Below are 25965 nucleotides of genomic sequence, written 5' to 3'. Positions count from 1 at the left end.
CTTCCCCTAATAATTACTCCTATCTTTTAATATAATTAATCCTTTTACTTAATTTGAAAAGTCAACTTAATAATACTCAATTCCCGTATGAGTTTATTTCCACACTTTTGTAACACGTGAGCTTGTTGCAGGAAGACGTAATCACACTGTATATGATTTCGTATCATGCTAGATACATTTCTCACATTACTGTGAATTCTACATAACTATCATTTTAATGGCTACATGACATGCCGGTTAGGAATGGCTCGTCTTTTACTAACCTATTTCTCACTGGTAGGACATTTAGATTGTTTGCATTCTCTCCCATTATCAACAACGTGGTGAGAAATCTCTTTGGTCATAAAGTGCTTCACTAAGAGGCACTTACTTAGGGCTGGTTTCCCATCAGCTGGGGCCGGGCCCTGCCCATCTTGCAGAGCCCTGACTGCGCTGTGCACTCTTTTCCTGGAGGCTGTGCCCTGCCACGTCCTCCCAGCAGGGTAGGATGCAGAGTTGGGATGGCTTTGGTCCAACAGTGAGGACGTCAGGAGGCCTCGTCTGAGCAGAGAGGGAGGCAAGGGCTGCAGAGGTGGGGTGGCCCTGGTCTGGAGTCGCAAAGTCCTGCCTCTGGCCCTCATTAGCCATGAAAGTTGGAGCAGGCACCTCATTGGTGGCCTGGTTTCCCCCTCTGTAAAACCAGGTGGCCTACGCTGCTGAGCCACCGTGGGCACTCAGTGAGAGGATGCCCTGAGAGTGCCTGGCAAAGTTCTGATGCAGAGAGGGCACTGGGTGAGTGGCAGCTGGCAGTTTCCTTCTTTTTAAATGAACCCAGCTTAATAGTACTCCCCCCCAAGGTGAGATCTTTACAGAGCTGCCTTAGAGAAGTCCAAGTAGCTGCACATGAAGTCAACAGGAAACAATGCAACAAAACCCCACATCACCCATGATCCAACCTGGCCCCTTCTTGTAACCATACATTTTGTGCCTCTTGTTAATAGATACACACATTTCTTCACACTAGGGTAAAAATTTAATTTCTTAATTTAACCCAAGAGTTTTTAAAAGTCCGACATAGACAGTTGGGATTGGTAAACTCAATAGTCCTTACTGTTGGTATTTTTTTTTTAAATAAGAAATCTAATTTTCATGAACACATCACACTAGGGAAAAACCAACTCATTATTTGTGGGAAAAGTTTTGGATGAAGTAAGTCATTAGAATTTCTTTTTTTAAGAGACAGGGTCTCACTCTGTTGCCCAGACTGGAGTGCAGTGGCCCGATCACAGCTCACAGCAACCTCAAACTCCTGGGCTCAAGCAATCCTCCCACCTTAGCCTCCCAAGTAGCTGGGACTACAGGTGTGAGCCACCATATCCAGCTAATTTTTAAATTTTTTGTAGAGACAGGGTCTCAGTATGTTGCCCAGGCTGGTTTTGACTTCCTGGCCTCTAGTAATCCTCCCACCTTGGCCTCCCAAAGTGCTGGGATTACAGGCGTGAGCCACTGTGCCCTGCCCCAGACTTGTTAACTATGCATGCCTTGTGCTCACCTCGGGACTCGCAGGCCTCCAACAGACATCTGCGGGCCCGCTGGCTGCTTGCCACCGTCTACTGATAGGTAAAGACTTACACATTTCATTCAAGGAAACCTCACAAACGTAGAATAAAGGGGACACCTTCGTTTTTCAGACAACATTTTGCCCAGAGCCCTCAGAAATCTGAGTTACAACCTGGGATTATTTCACGAGTCTGTTTTTTCAAAACGTCTTGTAACGTGAAGCTCAGAGGTAAAATGCCAGGTCAGACCATGTGACCTGGACACATGCTCACCTCTCCTTTTCTGCAAAGTCATTTTGTAACTTCTGTTCTTTCTCGAGAGCGATAGTTTCAGCTTGGTTCTTCAGAGTCTGTTCATATTCTCGGATTTTTTCTTTAAGTGCTTTTATCGTAACCTCTGCAGAAAGGGAAAAAAAAAAAACCTATAGTCAGAGAATCACAATGCCATGTGGCTATATATACAAGGCTCTCGTAACCTGGTAGGATCGGTGTGTTTTAAACTTTAGCTCTTCAACTCTGACGCAAAATCAATGGTTACGAGTCCCTTCGGAGACCTTTTACTCCCTAAATGTTAAATTGAACTTTAAACATTTAGGTTGAGGAGGATCAATGGATTTTGCTGGGAAGAAGAGCTATGGTTTTTCTAGCACAACTTTTTAAAAAAAAAAGAAGGAGGGAAATCAATAGCAAAATATAATATCATCTTATTGATGAGTCTTAAATCAGTCCTCTACTGAGGGAAGATTAATAAAGTTTTAGTGTAGGTTTAAGTACTTTCTTATAAAGAAAATAGTTCATAACAGTGTGCACGTTTTGGAAGAAGTTGTCTTAGTGGAGTCAGGTCAGTCTACAGAGTCCCTGGCCCAGGGCGGCAGCTCTGCTGGTTCACAAGCGACAAGAAGTGCAGGGTGCTAAGTGGATAAAGCTCACACGTCCTCAGCTGGAGGGGATCCCCACCCTGGAGCGCCCTCCACCCAGGTGGTCGCGGGCAGTGATTGAGCCCCGCCTGTGGGGCCCTCCTGCACAGCAAAGGGCGCCTTAGGAGGCAGGGCCATGCCTGGAAAGCCCCGGCCAGAAGGCTGTTGCGAGTGGCTCCCACACCTACTGCACGTTTACTGCCCTCACCTCGAGTACCCAATCTGGGAACATCAAAGTGGATTTGATGAAGGGAGCAGGGTCCTCACTCAAGTCTGCAGGTGGCTCTAGGGCAAGTCTGCTCCATCTGCGCCCTCCTACGTTGCTCTGCGAGCCAGTTGAGCCCAGGAAAAGCACTGTGGCCTCAGCCCCAAGGGGAGGGGAGCTCTTGGGGAACGTCACCTGCTGCTTACAGATCCACCTCTAAAAAGGCAAGGCTGAGTTTCTTTTCCCAGAACCTGGCACAGGTGGGTGCTCAGGAAAGGGCTGTGGCATGAATGAATGAAGGAGCCAAGGTCCAGACAGGGTGGAGGAGGCCCAGACAGGGCTTGTGGCCATGGGGCTCCAGCTCATGGGACAAGGCTGCCTGCCAGGTGTATCACTCATGGCTACTCCTGCTCCCTGGGCTGCAGAGACACATGCTGGCTAGGGCAGGAGCACAGCAAAGAGGCAATTAATACACAGGTGACTTAGTGGATAGAAGCTAAAGGCTCCTTTGTTAAGAGAAGAAGCTGGCCCTTTTCATTAGGGGGAACCCAGCAAGCGCTCCTTAGAGAGAGGGATGGAACTCAAAAAATGATCCTGCCTGAGGGTTTGAAAGAAGAATGGGCATCTTCATGCCTTTTGGCTTGGCTATTTTGGGCACGGGAGGAATGCTCGGTGAGCACAATGGTTGGTGACACATTACTATCAAACCACACTAACAGAGCCAGAGTTAGGCAAGAGCAGGACACTTTCAAGATGGACACCAGACGGGTCAACTCTGAAAAAGCTGGCATCGCTCTTTTAAGCAATGGTCTATGTGACCGTGTAAACACAGAGCATTTTTGGCTTTGATGATCGTTTGGAAACATCTGTCCAGCACCTGGATCCCAGCACGCCTTCCGATGGGGCTGCACAGGGGGACACATCTACTGGGGCACTGTCATGTGCTGCTGCTCTGTCCCGGGGGGCGGGGGGCTCTTTGCCACTCCCCACCCTGGGTGGGCTGGTCACTGACCGGCCCAGCCTAAGCCAGAGGCCGACTTGTCCTGGAGCCTCTGAGCCCCCCTCTGATGCCAGGAAGGACACTGCTCAGTGCTAATTAGTTGTGCCTGGGGCCTGGGTTCACACATCTTTAACAGGGGTGGTGGGGGGGATTACAGCATATGATACAGAGGTTCCCTTTCTGTGCTGAAGTTTTAACTGTATGATGATTAAAACAAGTGATGCGAACCCCTCACCCTTCCACATTATGATCGTTTCTACACTGGGAAGAGGAGAGGAAAATGACATTTTTCTGGAGGTTGGGAAAATTTGTTATCAATAAATAAAGGGGAGGAATTTCTCGCAAAACCAATAATGCTCAACAAATAGCTGATACTCAGTGAGTGCTAAATGCTTTGCAGACATACTCTCTACAACCACATGTGGCAAGAATGAGAACTGACCCCCAAGAAAAAGAGGCTTTTAACAAAGTGAGACGAGTGGCCTAAGGTCACACACAGTTAGGTAGGGGCAACGAAGGGACCCAAACCAGGTCTGCCTGTCTGCCTCCGGAGCCTTTCTTAAGTCTTGGATTATATATCTTATTTTAAAAAGCCCATGATGCTGGGTGTGGTGGCTCATGCCTGCAATCCTAGCACTCTGGGAGGCCGAGGTGGGAGGATTGTTTGAGCTCAGGGGTTCGAGACCAGTCTGAGCAAGAGCGAGACCCCGTCTCTACAAAAAATAGGAAAATTAGCCGGGCGTGGTGGCACATGTCTCTAGTCTCAGCTACTGGGGAGGCTGAGGCAGGAAGTTTGCTTGAGCCCAGGAGTGGGAGGCTGCAGTGAGCTATGATCTTGCCACTGCACTCTAGCCTGGGTGACAGAGTGAGGTCCCGTCTCAAAGAAGAGGGGAGGGGAGGGCAAAAACCCATTAGATGAGGCCTCAGGAGGGAGAATGCCCTGAGCTCAGTCTGGCTCCTGGTCACCCACGTGCAAATCCCTGGCTGCCACGGGGCAACTGGCAACAGGAGGCAGGGCAAAGGGAGCGGAAATCAGCACGGCCCTCCGGGCCCCCACCTGCACCATCTTCCAATAAAACAGAAGCAAACCAAAAAACCAGAGTGCACCTGCCAAATCAGATGCCAGAGGTGACTGAAGGAAAAACACCCCGACACTGGTTTTGGGCAGCACTCCTATGAAAACCCAATATGTACATTAAAGGTTACCTTTCACCTGGGTGCTGGGGAGGGTGTGACCTTCTCTCAGAGGGATCCCAGCTCAGTGGCTCACTTTCTAGCAGTACACATCTGTCCCTTCTGGTCCCAAAGGCTCACCACTCCTCTGCAGAGCCAGATGCAGGTGGAATCTGGACTGGTCCTGGCTCCCCCAATTCCTGCAAGGAGGCCCTGCTGGCCCAGGGGCTTGAGCACCCCAATACCTGTGGGGAGGTATACTCAGAGACCCCCGAGGGAGGGCCCTGGGGACAGCTGCCCTCATAGCCCCAGCTGGTACCTTCCAGCTCTTCCCACACCATCATAGTCTCTGGATCCTTTCCACCAACAATCCCTCCTCCTGAGTCTGTCTGCCATGTTCTTAAAGCCAAAGGATCCTTTTAAAAATCTCCATCAATTAACTCTTTATGGAGTCCTCCACGTACATTCACTAGAAGGCCACTCAGAGCAAGCCGGCTGCCTCTCCTTCCTCTGTCCTTCCTCGCCCATGTTCCCCAACAAAACCAGACAGGCCGAACCATTATTTGGGGTTGGCCGAAAAAATGTGTGGCTGCTGTCAGATGGGGCTGTGATTTTTCTTTAAGACCAGGAAGCCACGAGGCTCCCAGGTCCCGAATATCTCCGGATTTTAGGTACAAGGAGAGAGTTCTTTGTTCTTCCCCAACAGGATAAGCCAGGCGCCCTTTGCCCTTTCTGTCTTGTTGAAGGCGGGGCAGCCACACCAAGAGGTTGTTTTCTTTCATTAAATTTGTAATGAGTAAGCCACGCTGACAAGGAAACAGCAGCGCTCAAGTATGCAGCCTTCAAGAATGGATCTGAAGCCTTAATGTATCGGCAGCGATTATTAAATGACTTACTGTGTGTGCCTCTTTGATCATAAGCTCGCTCTGTGACAGGTGTCGCCCGCGGGCAACCCATCAGTCTTTTGAAAGGCAGATCCTATCACATGATGACACAGGAAGCATTTTCAAAAAATCCTCATCAGTCCCAAAGGAAGGCAATACACTCATACACAGTTACTGTGCAGAGGAAAAGTTTTTCTTGTAAATAGCTAAGCATTGTCATTATCCCTCTGTAATGATTCTGGTGCCTGCCCCACCCTGACCGTAGGAGACGTATTATACAATTAGAGCTAGTCCTGACAGTCCAAGAAGGCAATTTACACAAAAAAAAGGAAGAAAGAAAAAGCAAAGGACGCATTTCCACCAACCTTGATTTTTCACTTCGGCAAATTCCTTGTTGTATTCTTCGAGAGTTTCCCTAAGTTTCTGGTTCTCTGTTTCAATATCGTGCAGGCGCTGCACTTTGAGCTGGAGCTGCTGCCCAAGATCCAGAGCCGGCACCGGATCTGCACGACAGGAGAAGACACGTCACCCCACTCTGGACCCAAACGCGCCCCCTCCGTGGGCACTCTGGGAAAGTCAGCTCTGCAGGCTCCCCGGGGGCAGACTCAAGTCCCCTGAGGCCTTGCCCGGGAGCCCCCTTGCTAGAGCGGGGCTTTTCTTCTGCTTTGCGAAGGAAGGACCCACCCCAGGTCCTCTACGCATGAAAATGGGATGGGAATAGCCCCGGGATTCACTAGTATTTGCCAAGCACTGTGGCCTCGTGCACTACTTTCTGGATTTTTATTCTTTTATCTGGTAAGAAGAAAAATACACAAGGCCGCGGCAGAAGCTCCTGGAAGATCAACCACACGCCCAGAGCTAAACCTGGAGGACAGACAGGCCATGGAAGTGCCTGTGAGTTTAAAGTTTCCAATAACCGTGTGAAGTTGGAAGTAACAACGGATACCCTGAGAGTGTCACAGACTTCACAGGACACGTTTATGGACATTTTCTCCTTTGAGTCCTACAATGATCTCTTTTATAAGAGACATGGGGAACTGAAGTTCTGGGAAGCTGAGTGACTTGCCCTCGGTCACCCAGCTAGTTAGTGGGCGCAAGTCTTGGAATCTGTCAACTCCAAGTGACGGTTCTTTATAGCTAGGAAGTTCACCTGGAGGAGTGGAGGAAACAGAGGCCACCCTATTCTAGGAGATGATCGCTTTTCATCACCATCCCCCTTTACCAACGAAGGATGCTTAGAAGAGTCAGGGGTTAGTGGCTACGGATCCGAAGGCTGCAGAACTCAACAGACAGAAGCACAGCTGGTGACCCAGCGTGACCCCTGCCGTGGGCCGCCGGCCAGGAGGCCACCGCGCTCCTGATCACAATACAAAGACTTGAACAGCATCCGGGCCAGTCACATGAAGTCTTGTGGCCAAGTCGATGTGCTATCTGCCATCAGATTTACTCACAAAAATCTGGATTTTAACCCCAAGTTAGAGATTGCAGACGTGAAATTTACACGTACTGCTTCTTGGATTTGGTTTTTACCATTAATTCAGCACAAGATGGAGAGACATTAAATGTTTTTCCACATTGGTTCGATCTCTAGTTTTCCCTCTGCTGCCCAAGAGGCAATTATAATCCACCTGCTGGGCGCCCACGGAGCGACTTCCTCTGGAATTCTCAGGCTCTGTCAGAGTCGAAGAATACCCAAGTCCACTGGGCTTAGGAAGATTATTGAATATATTTCTGGTATGGGCGCCAGCGTCACTTGTGAGATGGCTGCAGAGATTTAGTCTCCTATTGCGGAATGCTAAACACCAGGCACAGCGGATCAACAAGGGTATATATTCAAGAGCTCACTTAGTTTTCAAATGCCAGAGTCATTAATTTTTCAGACCACCCTTGGTTCCTGGAATTGAGGGCTGGATCTACCATGCCTCAGTCAACGCATCCGCCAGGAGCCAGGAACTCCTTGGGATGCCAACGTCTGTGCAGAGTTTACAGAAGGCAGGCGCTGGGATATGTTGGCGCAGCGTCGGCAGCCCAGACTCCGCATGCTGGGGTTTAACACCAACACTGTCCATCACGCAGAACCCTGGCTGTCAGGCATTTATCCTGAGTGTACGTACGGTTTATGGCCGCATCGCTTTCTCATTTATAGCTCTTCACTATTATTTTAATCAGCACTAAAATATTTATGTTAAATTAGATTTCAAAAGCTATTTTGGGGAGATGGTTCTTTGTAAGCAGGAGTAGTGATAACACGGAAAAACGGAATCCGCGGAACATTCCAGATTTTTTTTTCCAACTATCTTCCCAGGGTACCTTCTCAACCTGCACCCTCCCCCACTTCCATGGCCTCATGCTGGGCGAATGGCCTGCAGGAAATGAACAGTCTGCCCATAGTCCCCTACACAGAACTACAGCCTGAGCTTGGCACAGAGGTCACGGAAGGAGTGGCGAGGGGGGAAGCCCCTGCACTTGTCTGAAATTCTATTAACAGTCACTCATGTAGGCTTCCCAGCACAAATTATATTTTTCAAGAACTAAGCTAGCATACTGCCCTCTATTCCCAACATTTCTGTTGATAATGTTTCCAGTTCATTCTTTTTAAAAGGCGAGGACCCCCCTGTATCTGCTTCGAATAAAAAGTAGCTTCCCTCATGCGATTCAGCAAGGAATCCAGTGACATATAAAAATAACAAGCCCATTATCAAGTGAATAGTAACTAGACCTTTACACACATTTTCAGAGTGTTATATTGTAAATGAAAATTCAGGCAATCTCATAATTATTCATTATGGCATGTATATTTAATTTAACACTATTAAAGGTTAATGCCTAAGTAGCAGAACTGGTCACAGAATAAAGGATGAACTGAATGTTCAAACATCTCTCTGCATTAAACTCCAAACTTTACTACAGCACAGCTGATGACTAAATGCCTATAGCATCTGAATACTGTTTTGGGATATGTAAAAGGCATTGCTAAAGTACCTCTTAGGCTTAATTTTTATTACTTGTATTAAAGGAACAGCTAATTACCACATGACAATATAATGACTCTAGCATGTTTGGGCTAGAGACCAAAACAATGAATTTTGGCAGGACAAACCCCAACCTGCATGTTAATCTGGGGAAATCATAGCTTTTTGTCTCGTTAATGATTTCCAATGCCATTTAAACCCCACACAAGTATTGTTAGGTCTTATTCTGAATGTCAGAAGCCTCCAATCTCCGCAGCTCAATTAGAGATTTGTCTGGGGAGGCGAGAGAACACACCCAAACGTAAAACAGGAACTCGCAGAATCCGGTAACCGGTCTTCCCAGCCTCTTCCAATTCAACGTACCTGCCAGGTCCACCCACCCGGCATGACAAACTCCCAAAGTGCTTTACAATCATCTAATGGTTAATTCCTAAAACACTCTTCGAGGTATTATATAGCTCATTACGCAACACAGGGCTGCAAGAACATATTAATAACAAACAATAATAATGCTGCCATTTGTATTTATCCAGCTCCTTTTCCTAAGTGCATGTAGCATCATCTCATTGATTCCAGCCATCACATGGTCGGCGGCCGGGGAAGAGAGCTCTGCCATGTTCCAGGCGCTGGTGGCATCTCATCCAGGGATGGGGTGCGGGGCGGGGTGGGGAAGGAGCTGGCCAGGCAACTGGGTATGCAAAATTCTAATTAAGATTTCTGCTTCCTGAACCAGCAGCCAACTAAATTATACTGTCTTCTTCAAGTACTCATTTAACAAGTATTTCCAACGCAACTACCTGGTCTGGGAAAGGCCCGGGCCAGGCACCAGCAGGGGCACAGGGCCAAGTCTGCAGGGATCTGTCTCACAGAGCAGATAAACCACGTAAGTCAGTAACCCGAGATCGGGTGCACGGAAGACCACTCCCGGATGGAGAGACTGGGGAGAAAAGTAGGTTTTTTTAGAAGAAGAGGTGACACTTGACTGGCCCCTTTAAAGGACACACGGAATTCAGACCTGTGGGGACCAGGAGGGGGTGTCAGTCCATGCGGGTGAGAGAGCGAGGAGTGGGGAGTACGAGGCACAGGCCAAAAGGACAGTTCAGTGTGATGCCAGCAGCTGAGGTGCACATTCTGTGACGTCGGGCTGTTCTGGGTGCGGAAGGGACACGCTGTGAACAAGACACAATCTTTGCTCCCAAATGCTTGACAGTCTAGTGATGTGAGGGAGACGGACAAGAAGAAAAGCTGAACAAAACAGAACAGTTTCGGGTACAGACAGTCCCTGACTTACGATTTTTTGGACTTTAAAGTGGCGTGAAAGCGATAACACATTCGGTAGAAACTGTACTTCGAACATCCATCGACCATTCTGTTTTTCACTTTCAGTACAGTACTCAATAAATTACGGCAGATATTAAACACCTACTACAAAATAGGCTTGATGTCAGATGATTATGCCCAACAACAGGCTAACGTTAAGTGTTCCGAGCACATTGAAGGTAGGCTAGGCAAGCTACGCTGCTCGGCAACTTATGTATTAAATGCATTTTTGGTTTATGATATTTTCAACGTATGATGGGTTTACTGGAACACAGCCCCATCGTAAGTCCAGGAGCATCTGTACTGCCCAGCATGAAGAAAGGACAGTCACAGGGAGGTGTGGGAAGGGGTCCCAGAGACAGGTGGACAGGGAGGGCCTCTGTTAGGAGGTGAGCTGGGATGGAGATCTGGATGGTGACGGGGGGACGCTGAGAGGATTCACTCTCGGCAGAGGCAGCAGCCGGTGCAAAGATCCTGGGGTAGGTGCGAACGTGGCACATCCGAGGCAGGTGTGGCTGCAGTGAGAGGACGGGAAGAGCGGGCAGGGGGAGGAGCCGGGAGACGATTTAAAGAAAAATAGGAATGAAATGAGGAGAGAAATAGAAGAATCAAACTGAATTCTAGAGCTGAATATACAGTGTTTGAAAGCAGCAGAGCACCAAGCTGGGAATGGATTCTGTTCCTGCCAGGAAACCATCGGAAGAATAAGACCCTTCCAAGGGGAGCCGCTGTGGCACGAGAAGAAAACTGCCGTGCTTAAAGCCACAGAAAGGTTTGCTGGTTTTCTCGCTTGGCAAAAATATGTAAGAGTTTTAAGCTTACAGAAGAGCTGTACAATTTTCTTTAAAAAAGCTAAGTGATCCAAATTAGCCACTTGCCACCGCGATGGCAAGTGGCTGTCGTATCAGGAACACGCTGCCTGTCAGACGTTATTGAAAACATAAATGCATACTCTATGTCTCTGCAGTAAACGTGGTGCTTCAATACTTAGCGAGGAGTAAAACTACTTGAAAGAAACTCATGCTATAGAGACAGTGTTCTGAAAATGGAAATGTGGAAATGCTCCCATCATCGTATATACTTATGGGAAAAGACAACAGCCTCTACAAAAATGTCTCAGTGTCTCATATCACACAAGAGGGAGTGTAGTGTACGGTTTAGAGTGTGGGCCAGACTGCATGTGTTCAAATCCCAGCTTGGCCACTTACTGGCTGTGCAAATTGGACAAGTCACTGAACTCCTCTTAACCCTTAGTTTCTTCATTTATAAACTGGACATAATAGTTGTGCCTATAACAAGACGTTGCTATGAGGATTAACTCTGAAAATTGCCAGGCACAGAGTTAACAGAGTCAATAAATGTTACCTATTATTAATTACTAGCTCAAACGTACTTAAGTATTTGCCAAAAGAAGTTTCAAACCATTGATTAATATTATAAAATATGCAACATCTTCTGACAAGTTAGCAAAAAAATTCAGTATAAAGGAAAAAAGGAAATTTACTAGCCAAGTTTCCACAAACACCGTTTCATAATTAGTACAGGTTGAGTATAACTAATCTGAAAATCCAAAATCCAAAACACTTCTGGTCCAAAGCATTTTGGATAAGGGATATTCAACCTGTACACAGGTTTCAAAAATATGTATCATATTTTTGTAAAGATAACCAGTAACGCACTTCTTCAGTTTGAATCTACGTATCTTTGCGAGTTATCTTTTTCAGCCACTTGTAACAGCCATTAAAACCAAGAATCAAAATTAACAAAACTTGGAAACTTTGCTTCTGGCCATGACAGGTTTACTGGTACTGGGCTTGCCCTTCGGCCACATACAACTAGAAAACTATGCAAAATATATGAAACGATTGTTTACAGACATTGGACAACAAGTAGAGCAGGACTGTGATGTCTGAAAGAAGGGAAGGAAATGCGGTCAGCCCTACGATCACACCGACTTTCTAGCAGGAAGAACTCTCCAAACTGCATCCCAGGGAAGGAGAAACCCAAGCAGAGCGTGGTGGTCTTCTTGGGTTGAGAAGACAGAGATGAGAAGACCGGGAGGCTGCAGCAACTAGAGTCTGCAGGGCAGAGCGCTGAAAAGGAAGGACACAGAGAAAGAGGAACAGAAATCTGCAGAGGGGTGATCTACAGTCTGTTGACAAAAGCTAAGCTGCATATGCTGGGGTGAAATGCCACAAGGCTGGGCAAGAACTACAACGAAGGTCTAAGCTGAACAACTCCCAGAGTCTAAGGTTTGGGAGACTTTCGAGTTAACAACCAGCCAGAGAGGAGAGACTTGTTGAAAAGCAAGGACATTAATTCAGTAAAGATACCAGGAGGGTCACTCTAGAGTGGAGGGTGCTCTTAATTTTAGAATAAAGGCTAGTCCACCCCCCTACCAAAGCTAAAAACAGCCTCGGAACGATCAAGCTGATCTGCAAGTAATTTAAACTCCAGCTCAAACAAACTTCAACACTCATACGTAACACAACAAAATCCAGTTAACATTCATGAGGTCCAACATCTGACCAAAAATTACTAGACATGCAAAGCAGGATAATCAGGGGAATAATAAAAACAGAACCAGAAATGACAGGACACAGTGGAACTTAGTAGACTAAAACAGCTATTATGAGCAGGCACAAGGGTGTCAAGAAAACTATGATTACGTATAATAAGGAGAGAAATAGATGATATAAAGAATCAAATGGAATTTTGAAGCTTAAATACGCTATTTGAAATGAAAAAAATTTGCTCGATTGGCTTAACAATGGATTAGACACTGCAGAAGAAAAATGTTCAGTGAATGCAAAGATATAGTATTAGAAATTGTCCAAACAGAAGTATAGAGAAGAATGGAAAAAAGTTACTAACACCTCAGCAAGCTATGAAACAAAATTAAACAACCTAACATACACATCCCAGAAAGGGGTTAAGAGGTGTATCTGAAGAAATAGTGGCAAAATTTTCCAAATTTGGTGAAAGTTATATACCAAAAAATTTAGGAACCACAAACTCCATGCAGGATAAACACAAGGAGCACAAATAAGCATAATCAAATTTCTGAAAACGATAACAAAAACTTAAAAGTCATAAAAGGCAGATTAAAAAAAGATTCATTATGTACAGGAAGAGAAAGATACACATGATTAGAGATTTGCCAGAAACAGTCAGTCCTGAGAGAAAAAAATCAAAACCAAAACCGCCAACAATTTTATACTCAACAAAAAATATTCTTTAGAAATGAGGGCAAGGTAGAGGATTCTCTTTCCCAGATGAATAAAAGCTTACAGAATTCACTGCCAGTGACCTACACTATAAAAAATGTTAAAGGAAATTCTACAGACTGAAAGAAAATTATGCCATGTGGAAACCCGGATCTATACAAAGGAATAAACAACACTGGAAATGGGATTAATAAATAGATGGGTAAAAATAAAATGCTATTGTTTCATTTTTAATTTCTTTAAAACATAATTGACTATTCAAAACAAAATAGTAACAATGTATCATAGAGTTATAACATAGGTAGAAGTAAAATGAGTATCAATACACAAACAAGAGGGAGAAAATAAAAGTATGTCATAAGATTCTTGTATCGTATGTGAAATGGTACATTATTTGTAAATATAGTGTGATAGGTCAAACATACTTAGTTTATACCCTAAACTAACCACTAAGAAAATAGAGAGTTGGAGCTAATAAAGTAGTTGGTAAGATTAAAAAAAATATATACACAATTAATCCAAAGAAAGCAGTAAAAATACAACAACAAAAAAACCAGGTGAGACACATACAAACAATAAGATGGCAGACCGACAAACAGTAAGACAGTCGACTTAAACCCAACTCCATCCATAATTACATTAAATTCCACTTAAGAGGCAGGTTGTCAGACTGGATAAAAAAAGCAAGACGTAGTTATTCTATGCAACTTACGTATAAAGATACAGATATGTTAACAGTAAAAAAAAAAAAAAAAGAAAAAGACGTAACATGAAAACACTAATCAAAAGAAAGCTTAAGTGCCTGTATTAAAGTCAGACAAAGAAAACTTCAAAGAATATTGCCAGGAATAAAGAAGATCATTGTATAAACTTAAAAGAATCAAATCATTGACAGGATGTAACAATCCTAAAAGTATATAAACCCTCAAACGAGTCTTCAAAATATGCAAATCAAAAACTGAACTAAAAGGAGAAAAAGAAAAATCCACAAGAACAGTTAAAGATTTTGAAACTTCTTTCACATTAATTAATAGTACAATATCATTATGGATACAAAAGACTTGAACACTATGAAGCAACCTGACCCGACTTTTATAGAACACTCCACTCAACAGCAACAGAATATGATTCTCTTCCAGTGCACATGGGACGTTCATCAACGTAGAACATACACAGGACCATAAACAAGTCTCAACACATTTAAAAGAACAGAAATCACACAAAGCATGTTGTCTGACCACAATGAAATAAAATAATGTCCTAAGACTCCACTTTAAAAAACTCCAAGAAGAACAAATCAAACCCAAAGTAAGAAATATTATTAGCAAATAATAACAGAAAGCAACAAAATTGAAAACAAGAAAAATGAGGAAAATCGATGCAAACAAAAACTGTTTTTTTTTTTGAAAAATCATTAAAATTGATAAACCTCTAGCTAGCCTGATCAAAAAACAAACAAACAAAAAAATAAAAGGAGAATTCACAAGTGCCAAGATCAGGAAATGAAAGAAAGGGTATCACTACATGTTCTACGGATATTTAAAAGATAACAAAATACTTTGAACAAGACTAAGCCAATAAATTTGATAATTTAGATGAAATGAATCATTCCTTTAAAAATTCCAAATTACCAAAATTGACTCAGGAAGACATTTAAAAATCTTAATAGTCTGTATCTGTTAAAGAAGTTAGATTTGTAAGTAAAAACCTTAGTGACAAAGACAATCCCAAGCCCAGATGGCATCACGGGTGAACTAGGGAAGTTTCAGGAAGCAGTAACTGCAACCTTACACGAACTTTCTCACCAAAGAGAGGAAGAAGGAGCACTTCCCATTCATTTATGAGACCAGCACTACCTTATTATCAAAACCCAATAAAGATATTAAAAGGAGAAAACCAAAACACTACGGTTCTCTATTCCTCATGAATTTAAAGGCAAAATTCCTTAGTAAAACACTGGCAAATTGAATCTAACAAATTTCAGAAATTATAATACATCATAACTAAGGAAGCTTTATTCTAGCAACGCAAGATTGGCTTAGCATTTGGAAATCAAACTATTTCACCACATTAAGAGAATAAAGGAGAAAAATCATATGATCATCTCCATGGAGGCAGGGAAAAAAGCAGACAAAATTCAATACCCATTCATTACAAAAACTCTTAGCAAGCTAGGAACAGAAGGGAACTTCTACCTTACAAAGGGTGTCTACAAAAAAATCTACAGCTAACATTATCCTTAATTGTGTTGTGAAAGCCTGAATGCTCTACCTAATGCTGGAACTGATGCAAGGATGTCTGCTTTCTCCACTTCTATTCAACACTATACTACAGGTACAATGTTAGCTACTGCAAACAAAACCAAACAAAACAAAAACAAGGAAAAGAAATATACAGCATTATAGATTGGAAATCAATATGAATATAGGAAACTTGAACAGCACTATTAACCAACTTGACATAAATGACATTTATAGAACATTCCAACCAAAAACTATGAAGTACACATCCTCTTCAAGGGCACATTGTAGAGAAACTACAAAAAAAAACTTCTAGAAAATATGTGAGTATTAAAAGGCCACAGATATAATATTGTTACATAGAAATTAGTTACATTTTTATATAAAGCAATGAAAAATTAGAAAATAAAATTAAATACTCTTTAATACAGCATTCAAAAACATGACCTACTTAGGGATAAATTGAACATAACACGTGCCAGACTTACACATTAAAACTGTAAAATATCGCTCAGAGAAATTAAAGATGATCTAAATAAATACACCATGTTTAGACTGGACGAATAAATGGTATTGTCAATTTTTCTCAAATTGATCTACAGATACAGTGGAATCCCGACCAAAGTCATGTAAGGCTTATTTGTAAAAACAGACAAACTGAATCTAAAACGTATATAGAAGCTCAACGAGCCAAAACAACTTTGAAAAAGATGACCAAAGATAAAGAACTGATTTCAAGACTGACTACAAAGCTACAGTAATCAAGACAGTGCGATACTGCATAAGGGGAGATACATTGATATACGGATCAACGAAATACAACAGTGGGTATAGAGAAAGACTCCTACATACACCATACACTGATTTTCAAGAAAACTCCATCCTTACCTCATACATGTAACAATTAACTCAAAATGCATGATGCCTAAAGGTAAAAAAATAAAACTATACATTAAAAAACAAACAAACAAACCAAAAAACAGGAGAAAGTAATTACCACGTTGGGGGCAGGCAATGATTTCTTAACACATAAAAGGCAAGAACCCAAAAAAGTGGTGGGGGGATAGACTTTATTAAAATAAAAAACTTCTGGTCTTCAAATGACAATGAACTGGGAGAGAATATATGCAATGAATGTATTTGACAACAGATTTGTATGCAGAATATATAGCAAATTTACAGCTTCCACCTGGCAGCACATGCCTGCAGTCCCAGCCACTCAGGAGGTTCAGAGTACAGAGGTTCTCTTGAGCCCAGGAGTTCGAGGTTACAGTGAACTATGATTGTGTCACTACACTCCAGCCTGGGTGAAAGAGCAAGATCCTATCTTAAAAAAATAAATGAAATAAAATTAAAAAATAAAAATTAAGCTGCTATAAATTTACAACTTGATAAGACAAACAACCCATTTAAGAAATGGACAGAAGATTGAAACACTTTATAAATGAAGATCAATGGAAGAAAATAAAGCACATGAAAAATATGCAGCATTAGTAGTCATCAGGAAAAGCAAATGAAAATCACAACGAAATATGTTATGCACTCATTAGAATGTCTAAAATTAGACAATACCAAATGATGGTAAGGACATGGAGAAACCGGAACTCTCCCATGTTTCTTTTTGGGGGACAAAATGATACATCTACTTTGAAAACAGCTTGGCATTTCTTACCAAATTAAATGTGGAGCTACCCTACGACCCAGCAGTTCTAGTCCTAGGTATTGGCCTGAGAGAAATGAAAACAATGTCCACGTAACAACTATCTGTGAATGTTTATAGCAGGTTTATTCATAATAGCTACAAACTGGAAACAATCCAAATGAGCATCAACAGGTGGAGGGACAGGCAAATTGGCAGATAGCCCTACAAAGGAATATCACTCATCAATGAAAACAAAAGGATTACTGATCCCAGCAATAAGATGAATCCCAAAAACACTACACTAAGTAAAAGAAGCCACAGGAGAGAATACATATGGAATGATTCCATCATATGAAACCCCAGGAATGACTCGACCAACAGTAACAGAGCAGATCAGTGATTGTTGGTGTTTAGAGTCAGAAGGGAACTTGTGAGGTGACAGAGACGTTCCAGATCTTGATTGTGAAGGTGGTCACACTGTCACTGCACACTTGAAATGGGTGAATTTTATTGCATGTATTTATACCTAAAATAAAGTTGACTTAAAAACGTAATTTTTAGGGAGAGAAAGAAGTTTCTTGGACTGCTACTAAAATTAACATTTTAAGTCCTTTATACTCTTCATCATATCTTTTTATTCTATTTTTAGTATACGATTTACAGTGTAATTACACACGTACATCATACTGATAACTAAGACTCTATTGTGGGTACAAATTCAAACTTTTGTACTCTTGCAGCACACCAGCAGAAGTAGTTTGGAGATCACCGACTTAGATAGACCCACCTCCTGCTGTGCAGGGATCAAGCGAAGGTGTGAGCCCAGGGGGCAAGAGAGGAGGGCGTGGTGGCTGCAGTGACAAGAAAGGGTTGAATTAAGGATACTTTTGGAGGCCGGATCACTGGGACTCACTGACAGATGGGCCCCTGGGTGAGGTAAAGAACAGAGTCCAGGCTGACTCCTGCAATTGTCGCCAAAGCAACTGCAGGGATGGTGACGCCACTTATTGTCCTGGGAGGCTGCGGGGGCAGGGAGAGGAGGAATCCATTGTTCTCTGGTGGTCTTGTGGAACTCTAGGAGTCACCCAGGGAGAGAACGTGAGTGAAGAGGAAGAGGCTAAGAACAGGGTCCTGGAGGAGAAGGAGGCGGCCACAGAAGTCCGAGGAGGAGGAGTGGAAACAGGTGAAGCAGAGCCAGTGGGCACTCAACCTCGCCCTGAGTTTGGCTGTGAAGCGGAACCGAGAACTGGCCGGAAGTGGGGTGATGCCGTGTGGGTGCTTTCTTGGTGACGTAGGAGGTGCGTTAGAGATCAGGGCAGAAAGAAGGCTTGAAATGTACATGGGGCACAGGGGGCAATAAGCTTGGGGCCCGTAAATGGCTGTTTGTATGTTATTATAAACCGACTCACGCTGGGCCTCCGGAGACCTGAACACAAACACTTTGTTTTGGATTCCCTGATCACTACAAAGGAAGCGCTGGCATGCCCTGGCAAAGCCCACCAGCCTTGGTGCGAGGGGTGGGGGTCCGGCAAGAGGGGAGAGCACACTGCTGGGCCTCAGGCAGGGCTGCAGAGGCTGGCGGGCCGTGGTGTGCGGGAGGGCGCAGGGCGACAGGGAAGGCTGCTGGTGAGCTGCCTCTCCACAGATTGTGAGGCCGAAGAGGAATGATCTTAATAAACCCGAGGCCCGTGTTTGCACAGAGTGCTCTGCGGGCGACAGGCTGTCCCCTTGCCATCAGCCCGAGGATGAATGTACCCCTTGTGAACACCATCCCCGCGATGACATCACAGCGCGGCAGACGATACTTTTCGCCAGGGCACTCTAGGCTAATGTAATCATACGATTACATAATTAACCCAGCTGTCTCATTAAGAAAATCAACTGGAATTCAGGGCATAATTAGTCATACAGCAATTAGCATGCTGATGAGCGCCTGATGAAAAGCTGTCTACATACCCGGCGTGCCAGGACCACCCCAGTCATGGCAGAGGGGAAACCAGGCAACACACCTCTCCACTCAGGCACACGAGGAGGATTCCCCAAGTCACATCCAGGGAGTTCCCACACTCCAGCGCTGTGTTAGGGGGCTGGGGGAGGACGGATGGAGAGAGAAAGCCCTGGGAACGAGAGCAGCACGCAGAAGCTGGCGGCAATGGGCTCGGGCACCCATCTTGTCACGCCTGCTTTTCTTTAATGTTTGTAGCTAATTTCTTAGCCTGCGAACATGCTGCACACCAAACGGAGGGGCGGATCAGGCCCCAAAATTGCTTGAGGAGGATGGAGAAGCTGCCACCTCGTCCGGTTTCCAACCTCTTGAGTGCTGCGACAGTGCACCACTGGCCCTTGTCCCTCTGAGGTGCTTCAGGACCAGCTCTGGGTTGGGGACCTGCAGCCCAGGCGGAGGCACATGATGTTGGCACCAGACAGGGCTTCATTCCTCTGGCCTCGCTTCTGCTTTCTGTCCTGCTTTGGTGCCTGTGGTTGATTCTTAATAATATGAATGAAGATGTTTTAAGACAGCAGAGTGAAGATGTGTACAGGGGCTCCTGCACGTCTCAGGCTACTGAAGTTCCAGAGAGCTCTCTGGAGGGGCCATGGGCACCCGGTCTTGTTTGCCAACACCAGGAGACCTGGAATATGCGGACTGGAGTCTCCTTCCAGAATCGGGCTGGAGCAGCCACTCTCCCATAGCCGTTAAGAATGCCACCAAGTAGCACACCAATTAAAATCTTGGCATGAAAAACAGGGGCTATTTCTAACTAAATCTTAAGATTTCGTCACTTTTTTCCAAAAGTCTTACTCTGGGATCCTTGAGTGAGGGGCAGGCAGGGAAGAGAAAAGAATGGAAGCAACAGTGTTTTCTAATTTTAACCTATAATGTGTCCTCACTTGAAAAGTAACAGGCACAAAAACCAGATTGCTATTTTATTCTTACGGAGGATTAAAAAGCAGTTCTGCAGAACGATGACATGCCACTTCGTTTCTACAGCCTCACAGGCTGCGCCAACAGGGCTGTTCACCAGGAGGGAAGGTTTTCCTAAAACCAGATTGGAGCCTCCCCTAGGAGCTCCTAGGAGCATGGGCACGTTGGAGCAGGCTCTGAAAATGGAATGGCTCACAGATAGGCTCTTTTCAGCCAGTTCCCGGTTAGGACTTCCAAAAACCTACAACATCTACTTTGCACAATTATCCCATGGAAATAAAGTGAGACGAGTCGGTCATGAAACGCTGAGTTCTAGCAGTGTTTCATGAGTCAATGAATATTTTATATCACTGGTAATGTGCTTCCTAAGATTTAAATCTTAAAATAAACGCTTCTAGGCATTGCCTTTATGTGTGAAGGGTTTGTATCTGTAGGAGCTAAACCACATCTCAGCAAGGAGTAAAATATGATTCTTATATGTGGCAGGGGGTCACAGATGGAGGCAAGGACAACTTACAAAGAGGTTCTTCCCTTGAACTTTGCAGCTAAAGTAGAGAAGTTCTGTAAGACCAAGGCACAGGTGGTAGCTGCACCAACTTTGAATCTTCTTCTCTTATCTTAGGAACTCTTTAAAAAATACCATTACCAAGATGTTTCTGGGACAGAAAAGCCATAGTTGTGCCTTATACAAATTTATAAGTATCCTACAAATACTTGACTTCAAGTTCTTATCTGTAATACATTAATAAGGGCTATTCAGAAATGAAGATTGCAAGTTGATTATTTTACTGATGTATGCTTCCCTGCATTGCAGAAATAAATACATGCTCAATTGTAAAAAAAAGTATGAAAAGTACCAAGAGCAAAAGCAAGTCACCCACGCAAGGTTAATTACTGGCAGACTATGCATACCACCATAATTTTGCTCAGCACACAGTAAAATTCTAGCTACATAAAAGCCTTTAAGAGGAGGTCATTCCAGAATATTCCCAGCTATCTGAGACATTTACTTCTCCTTTCATCATAGCAAGGGATAGAGGCTGCCTATTTTACTCATTTAATTATGGAATATTTTTTCAAAGGTACTGAATACTCTCCCATGACTGGGATGGGAGCCACGGGCCGAGCTCTGCTCGCATTTGTACCTTTTTAGGTGCGTGGTCTGGGGCCTGCATCAGCGGGCTGTCAGGAGACACTGGCCGAGCGTAAGCATGAATGTGACTTATTCAGCAGCACACTCGAACCCTTCCTTGCACACTGAGAGTCACTGCTGTTGACAGATAGTCACCGAATTCTGCTCTCACCCACAGACACAGACTGTGATGCAGGAGGACGCTGGCCTCCCGAGGAGGGAACCTGCCACAGAGGAACCTCCCGTCCTGGGGGGCTCGCCTTGCCCAGGTGTCCTTACCAAGTTGTGATGCTTTTCCTCATGTGGCTAATCATTAGCAAATTAATAAATATGAATCTCAATTACAGGTGCATTAGAATTTTAAAAATTAAGCATTTTGAAGTTTGAGATAATCCCTATGTATTGATCAAACATGTTATGACATAAAATCTGTCCATGAGAAAATTGACAGATGAAAGCCAATTAAATTAACGATGTAAAATTGTAACTTGCTTGTGAATCTAAATGTAAAACCTCCATCCTACACCTACGATGCTGACAATAACGGCAAAGGCCATTTTCAGCTAGAACCACAAAGATAGTAATAGAATCAGAGATAGGAGACTCATTCACCAAATGTTTTGTTGGTCTTTCTTTTAATTTTGTAAGGTAGATGGAACCACGCACACAGTACTGTTTTCCAGATAAATCCTGAGACAGAGCTGTCCTACTTGCCTTCCTTAACCCCACTGTCCCACCAAGAGTCAAATCCATTCTACCTCCTAAACACAGCAGGTTATCTGTCCGTTTCTCTCCAATTTCACTCCCACCACCTGACACCAAGAGACCTGTCTCCACCCACCCCCCATCACTTTGGACCTCTTTCCAATCTGTTGTCCCCGCTGCGGCTAGGATGACCCTTCCGATACACAAATCTGATCATATCGTTTTGCTGCGTAAAACCCCTTAATGGCTTCTCTGTTAGGTGAAGCCCAGAAGCCTTAACATAACCGCCCAGGCCCTGCCTCCCTTTGCAGCCAGGTGACCCTCGCCCCTGGGGGGGCTCTCTATCCAGCGTGACTCCTAACAGCGGCCCTGTGACCACCACAAGTGTCTTGGTCTTGCTTGGTGGGTTTTGCTTTAGAAGCACTTACCACGCCTAAAACTCAGTCATTATTTGTGTAATTACTTTTTAACACCCGTATTCCCACCAGACTCTAAAGTCCACGAGGGCAGGAATTTCGCTGGCTGCTATATCCCTGGGGCCCAGGGTCTTAGGCACTGACCAAGTAATAACCAGGAAGATGAGGGTCACAGCAGTCTGCAGAAGAGTACGGTTTGGCTAAAGGAAGATATTTCCAATGAAAAGCGTCTGAAAATACCCTCAGAATTGACTAAGGAATGAGGAGCAAGCCGGTGGCAAATGAAAAAAATGGAAACATCAGGTCTTAACTGTTTTAACTGCTCAAAGGACCCTGCAGGACCATGGTGGTTCAGTTCTACTATGCACCTAAATGTTTATCCAGTATCTTGGACAGGAAGGAGATTTTGGAAGGAGAAATAACATTAGCTGGGACTTCTGATGTGGAAGATGAAGAGGGGGAGCCTGGGATGACTCAGCTTTCTCTCCCCCTCCTAGCTGGGCCAGACCATTGAAGGGGAAGTGGGCAGAAGGGGGAGCTGGCGTGGAGGGAGATGCCAGCTTGGTGCCAGGCCGGCAGGACAGCTGAGACACCACACGGATCCTGGACATCACACACTGGCCACAAAACTGAAGCCCTCAGCAGCGCATGCACTGATTTGATGAACCCCGAATGCTAAGTGCGGTATAAATGTCTATGCAGGCATGTAAATCTTTATAGAGTGACACCAAAGCAAAATGAGAGTTCAGAGAGCTATTAAACTGCTACGACTCCATAAAAGATACGTTCTGTTCTCTTGCAACTGACGTGTCTGATGCTTGGGAGTGCTCGCCCTCAGTGGGAAGCGTCAATCTCACGAGGATGGTTCGGTGTGAACAATTAAAGCCTGAGACCAAAAAACTCAGAGAGCATTTTGAAGAAATAATTTGATCCACTAATTTATTCATTCATTTGACAAACACTTATGAAGTTTCTACTACATGATAGGCACTGGGGTAGATGCTAGGGAAATAATTAGGGACAAGATCACACTGTCCCGATCTCTCTGCCTTGCCAGAAAGGACACAGACTTAGCAAGTAGTCGTGACACGGGTGGGCAGGTGTGTGTGTGAGAAGGGCACACCCCAGCCAGACCTGGGGGATCAGCAGAGAAGGGGTCTGGCCACGCTGCAAGTGCAAAGACTCTTGTGTCGACCCGAATGGCACAAGGCAGGGTGAAGAGAAGCGGATGGAATCGAGACACATTCTGGATGTGGGATGGCCAGGACTTGGGGACCATGTGCTCTGGCATGGGCAGCTGGGTGGGAGATTGTGCCTTTGCTAAGAGCAGGAATGCAGGAAGAACAGCTTCCATCAGACACACCCAGTAGATGCAGGGTGCCTGTCAGTCATTCCTGCGGGAAGCCCAGGAGGCAGCTGGACGTGCAGGTTGGCACTCAGGAGTGAGAACTGGGCCAGAGACAGAGCTTTAGGAGTCACTGGTGTGACCCTTTGTGAACTCTGCTGCTGAGGACTTGGGGTTGGGGCTTTGGGTCAACCGACTTTTTCAATTGCTCGCCATGTCACCCCTGTTGTGTGCCAGGTGCTGGGCAGAAAGCAACAAAGTAAAATCCTGTCCTCAAGGAGCTTTCATTGCAGTGAGACCAATAGGTAAGTAACAAGAAAATGCACAAATAAATAAAATTAAGGAAGGGGCAGCGGGTGGGAGCTAATTTGGTCAGGTGACTCTGCCAGTTTCAGGCTCGGTGGGACTCTGGCTCCACCTCTTCCTGAGTCCGGCTCAGCAGCCCTTCCTGGAGCTGGGCCACATGGCACGTAGCTGAAATACCTGCCTCGTTATTCCCAAGAGCTTCCTCCATTTTTCTGAGACAGCGTGAATTGCTGTCTCTTGCAACTAGGAGAACTTAACGCACCCAAGTGTTTGTGGATTCTGCTGGATTAAAGCCTGAAGCATGCAGACAGTGAAGGCACCCTGACTCCCCCCAACGATGTGACTGTCAGTAAATGCACCATCGCTATTGACCAGGCCCTTCCTGTAAGCCTCAGCCACAGGATTACTTCATCCAGGCAATAATCAGACTTCAAAACACAGGTAGAGTGCTCCAAGCCCTGTTCCTGCTTTTTAAGTAACTTGCTAGATCTGTCAGACCACAGCATTCGTAAGAAATAGCCGGGAGGCGGCACATGAAAGTGATCTACGTGGAATGTAGACGTATTTTGATTGACTTTTATTATTAGAGAAAACATCAGACATTATGTTGATCCCACCATTTTGAATCTAAACTGCAAACATTTATTCTCCAGCCAAAACTGATAATTATAAAGAATATCACCAATATAGGAAAAATGCTTATGGTAGTAGTAATAATAATGATATTAAGTGAAAAAAGCAGAATATAAATATATACCCATGTTGTGATCAAAATTCTATAAAATTTGTATGAATAAAGGCCTGCTCAGGCAAAGAGGAACACTGATGAGAAAAATGGTCTCTTCTTTTCTATAACTGTAGAAAAAGAAACCTAACAGCTTGTTAAAAGTGGCTGCCAGTTGGGAAACATCACTAGGGAAAAATCCAGGTACAAATTCGACTTTTAAAAACTAAGATTCTAGGTTATATAGAAAACAGGAGCAAAGGCTCTTTGGGTCTTTGGCAGGGATGGAATAAGCCAGCCCCTTCTCAACTGAGTCACCAACACAACAGACGCAGAGTTCTTGGCTAGAAAGCACTCCATTCTGGGACCGTGCTCCCCGGTGGCAGGAGCTTCTGGGAACAGGATGGGGCAGGACCCTCCTGAGCATGAAGAACAGAAAACTTAAAAGAAGGAACTCTTTGGAAATTGAAAGTTCTATTTATCAAAGTCCGGGTCACACTATTTCTATAAATTCTTTATCCCTGTGTATGGACATGACATGTATGGACATGACACAGTCCAGAGAGAATTCTCAGCCACCACCTCACGCCTGCCAAGCTGCTGATACCTGGGGAACAGCGGGACATCGGATGATCCACGTACTATGAAGGAACCACCTTGTGGGGCTTAGTCAGTCTTCGGGGAACCCCTAGTTGCATATAAACTCTTGAAGAAAATCAAAGGGCTCAACTTGAGAACGAAGAGTTAGATAAGTTCCCCAGACAGCAAAAGTTTAGAACAAAGCAAATCATTCTCTGCTGCCAGGCTGTTCCCCAGAGAGGAAAAGGAATGTGATCAAGATTTTACAACACTCCTGTGGCAAGAGAATCTGGACCTTCCCACTCCCTGTCCAAAATGCTTTCTGATGCCCCTTAGTAATCCCAACTCCAAGAGGGAACAGAAAAGCTATGGTGGACCTGAACTAGAACATAAGTGCAGGTACAAAGGAGACCTGTTTCTGCCTTGCTTTGTTGAAGTAGCTCTAGTAACATCAGTGATATTCAGAGATTACTAATACGGGCAAGCAGGTGACTCTCATGGGTGGGGAGGGGTGGCGGTGGTAATTAGGTTTCCTTGGTTGGCAGAGGAAGACATCTAAGTGGCTTTCCTAATTTTCTGATCAGTCTCTCCAGGACTGAGCTGGGACCCACGTGGTCATATGCATCACCTCCCTACAGATTCTAAGTCACTGGGGAGCACAGGACCAACAATAGGACCAGTGGGTCTAGGTACTGTAAATTCTGTCTCACTTTTCTA

General features: G+C 44.6%; 1 protein-coding gene across 4 annotated transcripts in view; it reads right to left on the bottom strand.

Annotated features, from left to right (window-relative positions):
* The window catches only part of CUX1 (cut-like homeobox 1), a 365653-nt gene that overhangs the window by 136373 nt on the left and 203315 nt on the right, over positions 1 to 25965 (bottom strand). For 3 of the 4 annotated variants that reach the window (XM_012663953.1, XM_012663954.1, XM_012663952.1), the window contains exons 5-6: positions 6083 to 6220; positions 1812 to 1935 (exon numbers count right to left, since the gene is read on the bottom strand). In XM_012663953.1, coding sequence (XP_012519407.1) covers positions 1812 to 1935; positions 6083 to 6220 — 262 coding nt within the window. Of the gene's footprint in view, positions 1 to 1811; positions 1936 to 6082; positions 6224 to 25965 lie in introns of those variants that run through there. The other variant, XM_012663951.1, reaches the window with a different exon arrangement.

Source organism: Propithecus coquereli, unplaced genomic scaffold, assembly GCF_000956105.1.
Source record: "Propithecus coquereli isolate 6110/MARCELLA unplaced genomic scaffold, Pcoq_1.0 Scaffold840, whole genome shotgun sequence".
NCBI classification, from domain to species: Eukaryota; Metazoa; Chordata; class Mammalia; order Primates; family Indriidae; genus Propithecus; species Propithecus coquereli.
Note: the sequence above shows the minus strand (reverse complement) of the source record. Positions and strands in the feature narration are given on the sequence as shown.